The sequence below is a fragment of the Carex rostrata genome, chromosome 28, assembly GCF_964058835.1.
Source record: "Carex rostrata chromosome 28, lpCarRost1.2, whole genome shotgun sequence".
Lineage (NCBI taxonomy): Eukaryota > Viridiplantae > Streptophyta > Magnoliopsida > Poales > Cyperaceae > Carex > Carex rostrata.
The window spans coordinates 4,118,673-4,132,587 of record NC_135945.1 but is presented as its reverse complement, the minus strand read 5'-3'; the positions used below and the strand labels follow the sequence as shown (position 1 = coordinate 4,132,587).

Sequence of the window (13,915 nt, the reverse complement as noted above, 5' to 3'; positions counted from 1 at the left end):
AAATATTCTATATATAAGTTATAGTATCAAACGGTATAAATTAAAAATCACCGATAAAGGGTTGATACATATTTTTGTTTCAAAATGGAAAGTCAAGAAATAATTTATACTGTGGAAAAATAGAGTCAGCAATTTAGGAGGTTGTAACAATATAGCAATAACCATTCAGCCTTTTAGATTAGAAATCATATGTCGGCCGTTAACGTTTCAGGTTTGGATCCAAATATATATTAAGCCTTTTACTGAACTTTCTGCACAAGATATCATGTCGACCCTCAGTTTTAACAAAAGAAAGAAGAAAAATACAGATATTTAAATACATAAATGTCCAGACATTAAAATAAATATCCACATTGTTGTACACATCTTCGCTGCAATAATTAAAAACAATTAAACAAATATACTCAGCATCCTGTAACAAAAATGGCCGAAATAATGACAGTAACAAAAAAAAAAAAAAAATTACTTTACAAGTCCTAGTCATCATGACTGTGCAGGTCGTAAATATCATCTTGTTCCCCATATTGTTCGTCTTCCTACAAATAGCAATGAATTAATTAATTTAATATGTACCAACCTTGTATATATATGTTCATCATATATAACATCCAGGACTATAGGTACCAGTTACAATTAGTTAGCCATTTCAGTTTGCTATTTGGGTCAATTTCGCATCTTCATATTGGAAGAAACATACATAATGTATATTTTCCATAATTGGTGGGATATTGACAAAACTACCATATATACCTCATCAACATCAACATCATTTTCGACTTCATGAAATGGGACACTTGGAGCATGCTCGAGCCTTGAAAGGTTCTCCAGGATTTTTACTTTTATACCATTTAAAAACTTATTTGTGTTCAAATTCTCCATGTTACTCGCCGGTGCAATCAGCGAAAATGCAGGACCATAATACCCCGAGTAAACATCTTCTGGCAATCTCTCATCTACTTGTACATCAAGGGCCACTGCAGTCTATATATGCATAGTTTTTATTTTAGGAAAAAAAAAAGGAAGATCAACAGAAATAGCAAGACAATACGATGAATAAAAAAAAAAAAATTGGTTGTGTACTTATATTTTCAATAAATAAATAAGAATTTCACCATAGTATTTATGCTCTTTTTTTTTTAATTTTACTGTGATTTTTTGCTGGAAATTTTTTTTAATTAAAGAATAACATTGCTGACTAGTTTGAAGCTTTGGGGGTCGTATGAAGTCAATCACAAGAACAATGATACATTTCAATGGCTTTACATTTTTATGAATGAAAATTATTGCTTGCAATTTCTTATACTTAACAACCAAGAATAATTAACAACAAGCTGATCTTACCTCATAGCACCAGCAACGTGCGACATTTCGAATTGTGTACCCACCTCCACCAAGAAGTAGCATAGGCACATTGAATGATCGCATAAACCTGACGCACTCGGCATGACCCCTGACAGAGAGGTTAAAGCTCCCCAATCGATCCCCAGACAGTGAGTCAGCCCCACACTGCAGTACAATTGCTCCCGGTTGGTACACCTGCATGACCTTGCTCATAATTGGTTTGAAAATCATCTGGTAGCTTTCATCATCGATTCCATCCCTTAATGGCACATTGACGGCATAGTGTTTTCCAGTGCTGTACCCAATATCATCAATATGACCCGTTCCAGGAAAATAGTCCCCGAACTTATGAAAAGAGACGGTCATAACTCTGTTGGTGGTGTAGAACGCCTCCTCGACACCATCTCCATGGTGGATGTCTATGTCTAGGTATAAAACACGCTGTAAAGAGAAAATAGGAAGCTTCATTAATAGGTCTTTTTAAGGTGAAAATAAAAACAGTAACTAAGTAATATTTATGAGTTATGAACTTATGATTAATTAAGCCTAAAAGAAACAATTTAATTATAGTATATCTGGGGTGCAGCTTACATTTTGCATTTGCACCCGTGGAATGCACAGTGTTTTCAATTGTATTATATCGAAATTTTTTGTCGCGATAACTTGTTACCAAGGAATAGCCTCAAACTTAATAAGTTAATATTGATAATAACCAGCTTTTTGTAAATTCACCAAGAATGGTAATAAAAACCAATTCAAAATTCCTTTGGATTATGTCATATTCAGTGTTTGCAATTGTATCCTGGCAAAACTTCTTGTCAGGAAAATTTGTTTGAGACAGGTTATTTCAAATGCTCTGCTTTTGTATGTCACCAGGGAATAGCCTCATACTTTAATCTGATAATAATCTTTTCAAATTTACCAAAAGATGATAGTAAAATAAATTCAAATTCCTTCAGATTTTCTCATATGCATAGTGTTTGGAATATAATTCTATCGAAACTTTCAGCTGCGAAAACTTGTTGAGACCGGTTCCTTCGAATGCTTTGCTTTGGTAGGTTACCAAGGAATAACCACAAACTTTAATCTGTTTTTCATTTTTTTCTTTTTTGTAAATTGACCAAAAAAATTGTAGTAAAATTAATTTAAGTTCCTTAAATTTTCTTATATACATCACGACATGCGCTCCTCACTCAGATTCAATGTTTATAAAGATCCCCAATTTTAGTTGTATATAATTTAGTATTAGAGAAAACTCATTTCCTTTAAAATACAGGTATAATTATTTTCTATTTTATATCTAAAAGGGCTATTTCAGTATTATACTGATCAGAAGAAGGAAATAATCATTTTGTATTAAACCAGTATGGAGATGAGATTGAGATGAGAGTTTTTGACAGGATAATTTGGTACTGTGTTAATCAGAGTAAATATTAGCTCTGTATGGGCCAATGATATACATTATTTTCTATTTTTCAAAACTTCCACAAATGGGCCTACCATTGAACAATAAGGCCTTCAATCAGAGAAACTGCACGAGTCCCTAACATTCTTTTGAGTTCTGACACGGACCATTATATTACTTTCCGTATTAAACAAAAAATTAAAATAAAATAGAGAAAAAAAACAAAAAGAGATACGAGTAAACCCGTCTTCGCTTCCAAAATAGAGGATTTAAATCCGCTATTATTTTCTTTCCGTGAACAGTAATTTTGTTATCTCTGTTTTTTCGAATTTAGTTGTTTAATTTTATGTGCATGCATCTCGAAACAATTCAATAACTGAATTTGAAAAAATAAAAATAGCAAGATTACTCTTCATGCACAGGAATAACAGTAGATTTAGATCCTCGATTAGAAGGTACTACTTAGGGTTAGAACTCCGAAATTACAGAAATACTAATAAATGAACTAAAAGGAAGGAAAGATTAATTGAATACCTGATGCTTCTTTAATAATTCAAGTATTGCGAGAACGATGTCATTCACATAACAAAAACCCGACGCTTCACTCCTCTTCGCATGATGCAATCCCCCAGACCAATTAATGGCAATATCATCCAATTCTTCGTTTAAGCATCTTGCCGCACCGATCGAGGCCCCCGCACTAATCTGGCAAAATTCAAATAAGCCATCAAAAACGGGGCAATCGGAGTTCATATTGAAACGGTTCAGGTCCTTCGGGCGGGTTAATTGGTTCTCTGGTGTGATATTACGAAGGAAGGCAATGTAGTCGTCTGAATGGAACTGGCACATGTCGCTAAAACCGGCGGGTTTGGGTTTGACAACCCGCATCTGGCTGAGGAGGTCATATTTGGCGATCAGAGAATGAGCCATTCGGATCCGGTGCGGTTTCATGAAATAATCCTTTCCGTAGTAGTAGTTGCCGATGTTAGGCTCGTAGAAGTATGAGACCCGACGCTTGGTTGCGTCTGTGCAGGACTGAGAATGGAGAGAGTTGGTACCAATTTCCATGGAAAGAGATGGCTAGATAGATATCACTTATCAGAGAAAGAGAGAGAGTGGGGGTGGAGAATGATGCTGGAGGTGAGAAATGTGATTTTATAGTGAGAGATCAGGCGAGGGAAGGAGATCGAATCGGATTTTAGGAGACTGAGCTACAGTTGAAATATTTGGGATCCATTAGTGCGCATCCGTTTGACCGAAATGTAGAGCGCTGTTTGTTGTGCTTTAAAGTTTATTTGGACTTATTATAGTAATAATATTTGTGTTTTAGTCGTGAATTGATTAAATTTTTATTAAATTATTTGTGAACAAAATGCGAATAAAATGAATTTTACAAATTATTTATGACTTAAATGAAAAAAAAAAAATTCTTTCTTGTGAGACCGAATCGTTTCTAAGTTATATTCAAATTATGAACTTTGACTCTGTCGAATCAAATCTGAATAATTAATTTGTCACTATGAATCCTACTAAAAGCTTATACAGGATTCTCATTTGTTTTAAATTAACAATAATATTTTTTTTATCAAGCTAAGTTAATCGTCATTAGCATATGTAAGTTATAATTACAATCACTATTTCCAACAATAATTTGTACTGCCATCGAAATTATAAATATACTTTTCTATAAAAAAAAAGGATTTCTATCTAAGATATGTTAATACTAATAGAATCCTTCTAATAACGGATCTCTAAGGTATCTCAAAGCGTTCTAGTTACGAATACGTGGAATTTTGTTTTGAAAATATTTGTATTTTTTTCTTTTATTTTGTATCAATTATTATTATAATTAGAATTATCTTTTGAATTTTTCTCCACAATAATAACATATATTTCACAATAATTTAAAATCTTAATGATGATAATTTTTAAAATTCTGAATATATATTTTGAACATAATTTTTTTTAAAATTCTAAAACCTATATAATACAAAACAACACAAATAATTGCTGATAAATTTACCAATAGTAATATAAATTCGAGTAGAACTAGGGTGTTCTAACCAAGCCACTTTGCAGATATATTTAATATTTCGTTTCATAATCTTTTTTAATTTATTAAATATAAATTTTGAAACAAGAAAACAAAACAAAAGTAAACGAAGTTTTCTTTTATTGGATATTTATTGGATTATTCGCCACCGATAGTTATTGGAGCATCCTGTTTAATTATATTATTCAGTTCTCAAACACTTGTATTGCATTTAATGAGAACCATAGAACAGAAATCATTGACAGAGTGGGACCCACATGAATGTGTATATATCATATGAGCATATAGAACGCGTCTATCCATTCTTAGAGCTGGAAACATTGCTTCTGAAGGCGAACAGCTATTGTTTTCGTCATTAGTGACGTCATTATCATGTAGCGGGTTCAATATTTGTGACAAGATGTGTGGCTATACATGTAGCGGGTCTAATTTGAACTAACTTTAGACTTCTACACGTATGAAGGATGTATTTAATCAAAGAAAAACATATCATTTAACTGGAAGATTCAAATTCAATCAATCACAGCCATTAGAATTTCAGCACAGCAAATTCAATTTAAGATGCACAATATAGAGATATCGGATCGTCTCCATTTCAACCAAAGTAGATGATGACTTTAATTTAATTTCAGAATTATTAAAGAGAAAAATAAAGAATCACTGTCGTAAACTCATAATAATTAATGACTTATTAGATTTATTTTATTTTATTTTTTTCATTTTTATGCTTCTCTTTAAACCAACAAAATTAAGCACCATGTCTCTGATGTTTATCAAATTAATTGATGAAAAATCTATTAAGAAGGTACTGGATCTATTTTTGTGAAACCTTAAAGCTCTCGCCTTTTTCAGCGATATTTGACGATTCAACGGGTGACTCAAAACCCAGAATTTTCATAGTCGACATCCCTCTTTTTTTTTTTTCTTTTTTTTCCCCCGATATTTGGGGCCCAGGGGATTCAAATGTTTGTATATTTCCCGGGAAGGGTCTTAAGCCCACAAATTGGCAAATTTTGATAGGATACAAATGTTTAATTACATGGGTTATATCTTCCCTGCTTTTTTTTGAAGGTCGACATAGCCGACATTTTGATTGGTAAGAAATTATAATTACAAAGCTCGTTTAAGGAGAAATTAATACTAAATATTTACAAGGACCACCAGAAATACTCTCAACCTATCCTATCCCAGTAACTTGTACACGTTGTTTGCCTATAGTCATCCAATTAGCTGCATCCTGCTGCGCTAGTTGTGACAACTGCTGAGGCGTTAATCTCTTCTGCGTGAATAGTCGTCTGTTCCGCTCCTTCCACAAGGCCCAACATCCCGCTGCCCAGTATCTATCCCATTTCTGTCGCTCTAATGGTGTCATCTTTGTCCTCGTCTTCCACCAGAATTGTATCAGCCCATCGCTTGTCATCCTTCGTACCGTCGGTCCTCCCAAGGCGATGTAATGTAAAACTTCCCTGCTTTTAAGGCGATGTAATGTAAAACTTTCTAAGTTTCTATCTATAAATAAAAGCCTGGCAAATAAATAAATAAATAAATTGATTGTACTCACATCCAATGTTTTCCAAATATGGTTATTTGGTTTACTATGCTATATATGGAAGGCAATCTAAATTCTTCCCATTAATCAATAGAAAAAAAATATTGATATGGGGAATACAATTTTTCATCCAATTTATATAACAAAATAGCAATACATCAAAATCCGTTAAAGGCAGCAGATGTGCCATTATTTGATATCAACATACAATGAAAACCAAACACTTCAGATTAGATTAACAAGTTCGATTGGTCAAGCTCAGATCATGGTGTAAACCAACACATTCAGTTTTGATTGGTCAGCTCTGATCAACAATGGCAGACCGCTGCCATCACTATAATGGCATAAAATGCAGGCTTTAGGGTTCAATACACAAACGACACAAAACAGCTCTCAATACAAGTTAACATTACTAACTTTAACATTAAAAATAAATCAATACCCACACATAACTTGTCAGGAGTTACAAGGGATGATTGATAAACTAAGATAATAACGGATTAAGTTATGATCAAATTCCCTATTTTCTTTACATATAAATCCAAAGTCTTGATCACAGCATTGCTCAGCTTGCTAGACAATTTATCCACACGCTCATACAGATCACCGATTTTAACCAGTACACTCCTGTACCAGTCTTTATTCAGTATCAGAAGCACGCCATGGATATGCAGTCGCAAAAATTTGCATTACTGGTAATCAAATAAAATTTAACTGAATCGTAATAATTGGGACAATCCTAAACTTAACATGTTCTGATGGGTAAAATAAATAATATTCTCTTTGAAATCATCGCTAAGACATGGAAACCAACTTCTTTTTCATTTCAAATTAACAAATCACTCTCTGATATGTCTCCACATCATTGTGACGCACTAAAAATAATTTTCATATTGTTAAATATACAGTTAAAAATTATAATGGTTTGTGCTAAAAACTTGTGTTATCTATATGTGCAGTAACAAGGAGAGTGGTCAAGCAGCCCATTTAGATCTAATTTTGCTTTTCTTCGAGTAATTATGTTGGTTGACATAAACAATTGTGATGTATACTCTCCTGCACTTGATCTTTGTGAATGATTCTCTTGATCACACGGTATGATTATTTTGGTTCCACCAAGTCAAAAAGGTTCATTCTTAATACCTCGGACTACTTTTTTTTTCATAAGAAGTATAGTGTTAATAGTTCCATTTGAGTACCCTATCAATGAGAGATGTTAGTAATCCGAAGAAGCAAATAATTCTGTTCATGATAGCACAAAATTGTTAGACACAAATTTGGTCATGTCTTTGCATGTCATAATAACTCACAAGTAAACAACAAGGATAAAAAAATATCAATAGCAAAACAGATACATCGGGAAGTTCTCAGCAAAGTTAAACAAGTTGAACATAAAAGAAAGAAACTGAAGAGAACTGAAGTCCTAAAAAACCTAATATGTAAGAAACATCAAACCAAACTTGTCAAGTGTTAGGAGGGATGCTTGACAAACTAACATAACAATAAATGACTATCTTATGATAATATTCCCTATTTTCTTTACATATTTATCCAAAATTTTGATCAGATTACTAACCCATTGAGAATTACTTCAACATTTGATTTTAACTGTCTCAAGATACTCATGCTGGAATGAAACATCCCCCAATGCCTCTTGTTGTGTATCACCCGGGCTCTGTTACGATAATAAGAAAAAAAAAGTTGATTGCTGAGATATTTTATGATGATATTCAAAGAGCAGTAGTGATCATCATCAACTCATACTACTACAGCACTTGACTGATAGTTGTAATATAGTTTATGCAGACCGGCATTTTACTTCATTTGTAAGAGACCAGAACCAATTTGCCTCAGTTATGACTCCTTTCATTTATAAGCACAGAATGAGAAAAGTATTTTAGGAAAATAATGTCGTAATCAGACTGGACAAGTGTAGTAACAGGCAGTACAAATTATAAGTCATTAAAGCAAATGCATTTATTGTATCAGAAGGAAAGGACATATATAATTCAATCCTTGTATTAATTTTACTGAGCTGAATGGTAACCAAAGCGTCTTAATTAGTTAATTGATAAGAGAGAGAGAGAGAGAGAGAGAGAGAGAGAGAGAGAGATTACCGCAAAAAGTTCCAAAGTGAGCTCTTTTAAATTAGGAGAATGCTTGAGAAAACAAGCTATCAGGTAAATGTCACAGCTTATATTCCATATTTCTATGCACAATTTCTTCAAGTTGTTAAACTTTCTCCAGTTGAGAATATCTTTCTCCAATTGTCCCTTCATTGCAAACAAGAACAAAATACTTTTAACAGTGACATACCGATATTTAATCTTGAACGAGCAACATCTCGAAAGGGTAGATTAATCTGGCTGCATCAAACAACAGAACTTAATTACACATGAAAATCCATACACCTCAACGAGTAATGATGACTACAATTTCTGGGTTTAGTTTGTAAATAATTATACAAGCAGCCTGATTTAGTATGGAAAAGAACTGAGAAGGATGATTCCGTTAAAGAAAGAATTACAAGCACATAGAATCAAATGATCATGTAAAATTTTGTTAGCAAACTTCAACCAAAGATTCTCCAGAAACCACAACCAAGATACATTACAGTATCATACTTGGAAATTCATGTCCAGACATTTTTATTAATTACCAAAAAGTAAGGCAATATGCCATGTGCTATGTTAGGCAAGAAAATGTAATTCTGTTACAGATCATTTTTTTGTTCCTAACAACTACAAATAAGGAAAATAAATGTGTCATATCTATTTTATAGGGCTGACAAAATAGTATACGTACCTTCAAGTTAGGATAGACCAAACGAAGCTTTAAATTTGTAATTTTTGAAAGACCACCAAAAATGTTTAGAACTAGCATTTCATCACCATAATAATATAATTTGACAGTGGCATTTACTAGAGATGTCATGTCGTTCAATGAAATGCCCAAAAAATTATCTTCTGCACCACAAGTGATAAACAAAGAGACAAGATCTGGACAAGAAATTTGTATTTCCTCATACTGATCACATGCATAAAGACGCAACTTCTTCAACTTCATAGATGAAATGCTAGAAAAACACAACGCACAAAAACTTAAATACAGCCTTTCAAGAGAGGGGCAGCCCATGAAAAGCATTTGTGCAAAATCATCAAGGAGCTCTACACAATTCAGCCGTAAAACTTTAAGAGAAGGCAAGTAAATTGACGTTGGTTTAATGACGGGTCTCAAGCAATCATGGCAGAACTTCATCACAAGGCGTTGTAGACTTGCACAAGAGAAAATTAAATCAGGTAAATCTACTTCATAAAAGTTTCCATCAATGTCAATATGGATCACCCGTGGCATTAGAAGTGCCACATGATCAAGCCATTCCATAGAGACAAGAGCTTCACTCCAATGAATTTGACGCGAGTAATGAACTATATCCAAGTTCGTTGATTCCCCATTGTCCAAAATACCTCGCACAAACCGCTCAAACCTAGCCCCAGATTTTCTCCCTTCATCACCATCCTGCTCATCCATCAAGAATTCACAGGAATTGAAATTCAGAATTGGCATGGTACTCCAAATCTTTCTCCATGCTTTCGACAAAACACACGTGTAAATGGCCTCTTTCGTGCTCAGAAACGAAAGGATATGGGTCAAAACCTCAATAGGCAAGCTACTGATCCGGTCATGTTCTACAATCTCCATGTAAACATCTGGCATGCAGAATTCCAGCATTACAATGTAGTCAGGAATAGGAGGAACACATATGGACACGTATTACAATAGGATTCCACTGAGTCATGAATTAGAAATCCATGGAATAGGAGGAACCAGATCTCAACTAAAAGGAACAATATTCTTCAGATGCCTTTCTTATATAATTATCAAAATAATACAATGGCCCCGCCGCCCCAGTACCCTATTTTTGGCTACGTAAATATTTATCCATGCATACTTGAGCAATTCCCAAGACTAATTTGTAATGAAAAACTAACTAAAAAAGGTGAAACTAGATATAGCAATAATAGCACCAGCAGTAAATAATTATACCAGCTCAACTTGTTGCTAGCCCGCTACCAATTTGGTTGGGAGGAGAAGTCGCATTGGTAGAAAAACGAGGGAAGTAGGCGAAGAGAAGGAGGGAAATAAATAAGAAGCGCAAGAAGGAAATAAATAAGCTCTTGGAAAAAAAAGGAAGATTTTTTCATTTATAGTTTTAAAATTATAAATTTCTTTTGATATCTTAGAACTTAAATGTCCATGATCCGGATCATGGTTTTACTTTGATTTTCTCTCTCAATTCACACTTTAATTATATTCGAAAAATTATGTAAACACATAAATGATTTGAAAGTTGAATTGAAAATGAGCGACATATTATTTCAACTAAGTTTCCTATTTTTAACAAGCAAAATAGACATTGATTCCCAACATTAACTTGGATTTATTCCCTATATTTAAGAAATTTTTGCAGATTTTTTTCTATTTTATTACTACATGTATCGAGTTTACCAAATTATACAAAAGACAAAAAAAAAATGACCGGGAAAAAACATAAAAGAAATTTATAATTATTAAAATAGAACTTGGTTAATTCTTCTCAAGAAAAAGGAGAAACTTGGATTTATTCCCTATTTTTAAAACATATTTTTTGATTTTTTTTTTTCTGTTTTAGTATTACATAGATTTTCTCGATTTATAACCTCATAGCTCAGTATGCAGTCATGTAGGCAACAAGGAATGTATTTCTTTTACAAAACACTTTTGTGTTCCCACAACGGCGCACTATTCAGAAAAAAATGTCTTGTTGGTTTTATAAAACAGAGAGTTGTATACCTCTCAACTCAGGACTGTTTAAAAAAGAAAGCACATGAATTTATTTTCTGCGAATCAGTTTTTTATTCACATTCATTGTAAGCAAACCAGTTTTTTATTCACATTCATTGTAAGCAAACCAGTTTTTTATTCAGTATTTACCAGCAAACCCACAACTTACAAATCCTGCCCTCATGGTTCGCGGACAAAAAAAATTATATGATTCACATTCACACACATTGCACACAAACTTTCCATTTCTATGAAATTGCCATTTTGGTTTTTGTTCCAGCTATATTTTATTCAGTTTCTTACTTGAAGAAAGAGGTGGAGCCACACAAGTGTGTAAAGAGGAAGAAATAGACAGTTTCTTCAACTTCAGAACTACGATGCACGAAACAAACTCTATCCAAGTTTGTTGGCCCTCGGTTGTCCAAAAAACCAGTCATGAACCGCTCAAACCTAGCTGCGGACATTCTTAATGCTACATTACAATCTCCACTACAATAATGATCCTCAGATACCAAGAAATTATTCTGTTTGATGTCTAAAATCGGCACAGCAGCCCATGTGTTTTTCCATCTTTTGGACAAAATGCAGGTCTGCACGGCCTCTTTCGTGCTCATAAATGAGAGGATATGGGTCAATACATCATCAGGCAAGCTACTTATTCTGTCAATCTCGACATTATTTTCGTTAATAGAAGAAACTCCATTATTCATGCATGGCCACTTAGCCCTGGTCTTGTTCATATTTCAGCGCTCAAACAAGAATTCTCTGAAGTGCGCACCTCTCGTGCAAGATTAATTCGTCTGCTGCTAATTTGGTTGAGAGGAGAAGTCGTATTGGTAGAAACGAGGGAATAGCATTTGCTGGTAGCGGCACTGCTACTAATTTTGTGATCTATATTTAGGGCTTATTGGTAAAGTACTATAAGAAGCGCTAGAAAAAATAGAAAAAGTTCATAAAAAGGTATAAAAATAGGGATAAATTCAACTTACTATTTTGATGATTATAAATTTCTTGTATGTTTTTTTTTCCATCCTTTTTTTTTATTTTGTAAAGGGTCGGTAAAACCGTCACATATATGTAGTAATAAACTAGAAAAAAATAATTTGATAATCAGTGGCTATTATGTTAAAATAGGAAACTTAGTTGAAAAAATAATATGTTGCTAATTTTCAACTTATCTTTGAAAGGGTTAAAATGTCACTGCCTAATTTTTCTTTTTCTTTTTTTTTGCATTTTTTTAGCAATTTAAAACATTTCAGTGTGTACATAATATTTTCTGTTAATAATTTAAGTGCAAAGTGGGCAGCAAATCAAAGTAAAAGCTAATTGGAATTCTTTTATAAATGACGTCTTAATTTGAGCCGTCCGATCTGGATGAGGGACAGTTAAGATGCTAGATGAAATAATCGGCCTTTTTTTTTCCCCAAGCATCCCCCTTCCTTTTCTTCCCAAGCGCTTTACTTTACTCTGGTAATACGAATCTGGTAATTAAGATAGTTAATGGGAATAGGAAAGATAATTCAAATCCAGTCAGGAACTGGTAAAATGAGATTCATACTGTTTACTTTAATTTGGTACGAATTTTAAAGATCTCCGTGTATCTAAAGTGTGTAAGTGCAAAAGGAGACCAAAAAATAAATAGCAATATTAACAAAGTTTGGATTTGGGAATAATAAAAACCAATTGATCATGGTTCAAATAATAGAGGCGAACGGGTCAAACGAGATCGATCGCTGCTCAAACAGGCTTGTCCATGGACAACTCAACGGACAAGAATAAGCTGTTCAACGGGCTGTTCGGTAATCATCCAAATCCGGTTCACATGAAGAATAAAAGTTGAACCTGAACCGAACTTTGGACTTGGTTCAGACTACAGCCCGTTTAACATTTAAAAATTAAGTGCTCAGCCCGTTTGTCCACAGGTAGTTCTATTCAAGTAGCAGCCCTAGCTGCATACAGAGCTACAGTGTTTTAAAATGAAGCCGCATATGCGTATGCAGTCGGCAGCCGTACTCAGAATGCCCATGCGGTCCTCCCATGCAGTTTTGACCATGCGGCCGCATATGCGGTCCCAATATGCAGTTATGCGGAATAAAAAACCGCATATGTGGATTAAAAATGCGGCCATGCAGTCCTCCCATACGGTTTTGAAAATATGATTGTATTTTAATTAAATTTTATGTGAAAAAAAGCCAAAAAACTATCGTCGGTTATGTCATTATGTGAAAATAAATTCAAATATATAAATATGAATATGAATATATATATAGAGAGGGTTCAATGCCTCCATTTTTTTAAACTTTAATAACTCAAAATTTAAAACTTAAAAGTCAAAATAAAATCGTTGAATATGATCTACGTCATTTTATTTATGCACGTGTAAAAAATTATGACATTTCAATTTTCTTTTGATTGTCATCAAGAGCTTGTAAAAAATGCATTAATGTGAATGATTTTTAGACGTTGATTTTTGAACTTATTGATTCACATAAAAACAAAATTGAAATATAATAATTTTTTATGAGCACATAGAGAAAATAACATAGATCACATCATAGATCACATCTAACAATTTTATTTTGACTTTTAAGTTTTAAATTTTGAGTTATTAAAGTTTTAAAAAATGGAGGCATAGTGGAGGCACAAAAAATGGAGGCATTTGAACCCTCCTCATATATATATACGTGAATTTTTATTTTAAAATCCGCATGAAAATTCGCATATGCATATGCATACCGCATAT

The 13,915-nt window shown here is 33.4% G+C and overlaps 4 protein-coding genes across 5 annotated transcripts in view; all 4 read right to left on the bottom strand.

Annotated features, from left to right (window-relative positions):
• LOC144545443 (F-box/LRR-repeat protein At3g59200-like) overlaps positions 1-10,080 on the bottom strand; it is a 69,697-nt gene extending 59,617 nt beyond the window's left edge. The window contains exon 1 of the mRNA XM_078294021.1: positions 8,973-10,080. Within this exon, the coding sequence (XP_078150147.1) occupies positions 9,034-10,080 (1,047 nt within the window). The 3' untranslated portion in view covers positions 8,973-9,033. The remainder of the gene's footprint in view (positions 1-8,972) is intronic.
• The window catches only part of LOC144545561 (F-box/FBD/LRR-repeat protein At1g16930-like), a 70,847-nt gene that overhangs the window by 23,505 nt on the left and 33,427 nt on the right, over positions 1-13,915 (bottom strand). The gene's annotated exons all lie outside the window — the stretch shown is intronic.
• Positions 1-13,915, bottom strand: part of LOC144545560 (putative F-box/LRR-repeat protein At3g18150) — a 78,885-nt gene that overhangs the window by 33,279 nt on the left and 31,691 nt on the right. The window lies entirely within an intron of this gene.
• LOC144545714 (histone deacetylase 3-like) lies at positions 329-3,877 on the bottom strand. The gene is made up of 5 exons (XM_078294261.1): positions 3,281-3,877; positions 1,342-1,782; positions 751-981; positions 467-536; positions 329-371 (listed from the first exon to the last, which is right to left on the bottom strand). The coding sequence occupies exons 1-4, from the start codon at positions 3,812-3,814 to the stop codon at positions 477-479; spliced, it is 1,266 nt and encodes a 421-aa protein (XP_078150387.1). The 5' UTR covers positions 3,815-3,877; the 3' UTR covers positions 329-371; positions 467-476.

Coding starts and splice junctions, on each gene's coding strand:
- LOC144545714 (XM_078294261.1), bottom strand. CDS start 3,814: ATGGAAATTGGTACCAACTCTCTCCATTCTCAGTCCTGCACAGACGCA. Junction 1,783..3,280: donor AATTATTAAAGAAGCATCAG/GTATTCAATTAA, acceptor TTCTCTTTACAG/CGTGTTTTATACCTAGACAT. Junction 982..1,341: donor CACGTTGCTGGTGCTATGAG/GTAAGATCAGCT, acceptor ATGCATATATAG/ACTGCAGTGGCCCTTGATGT.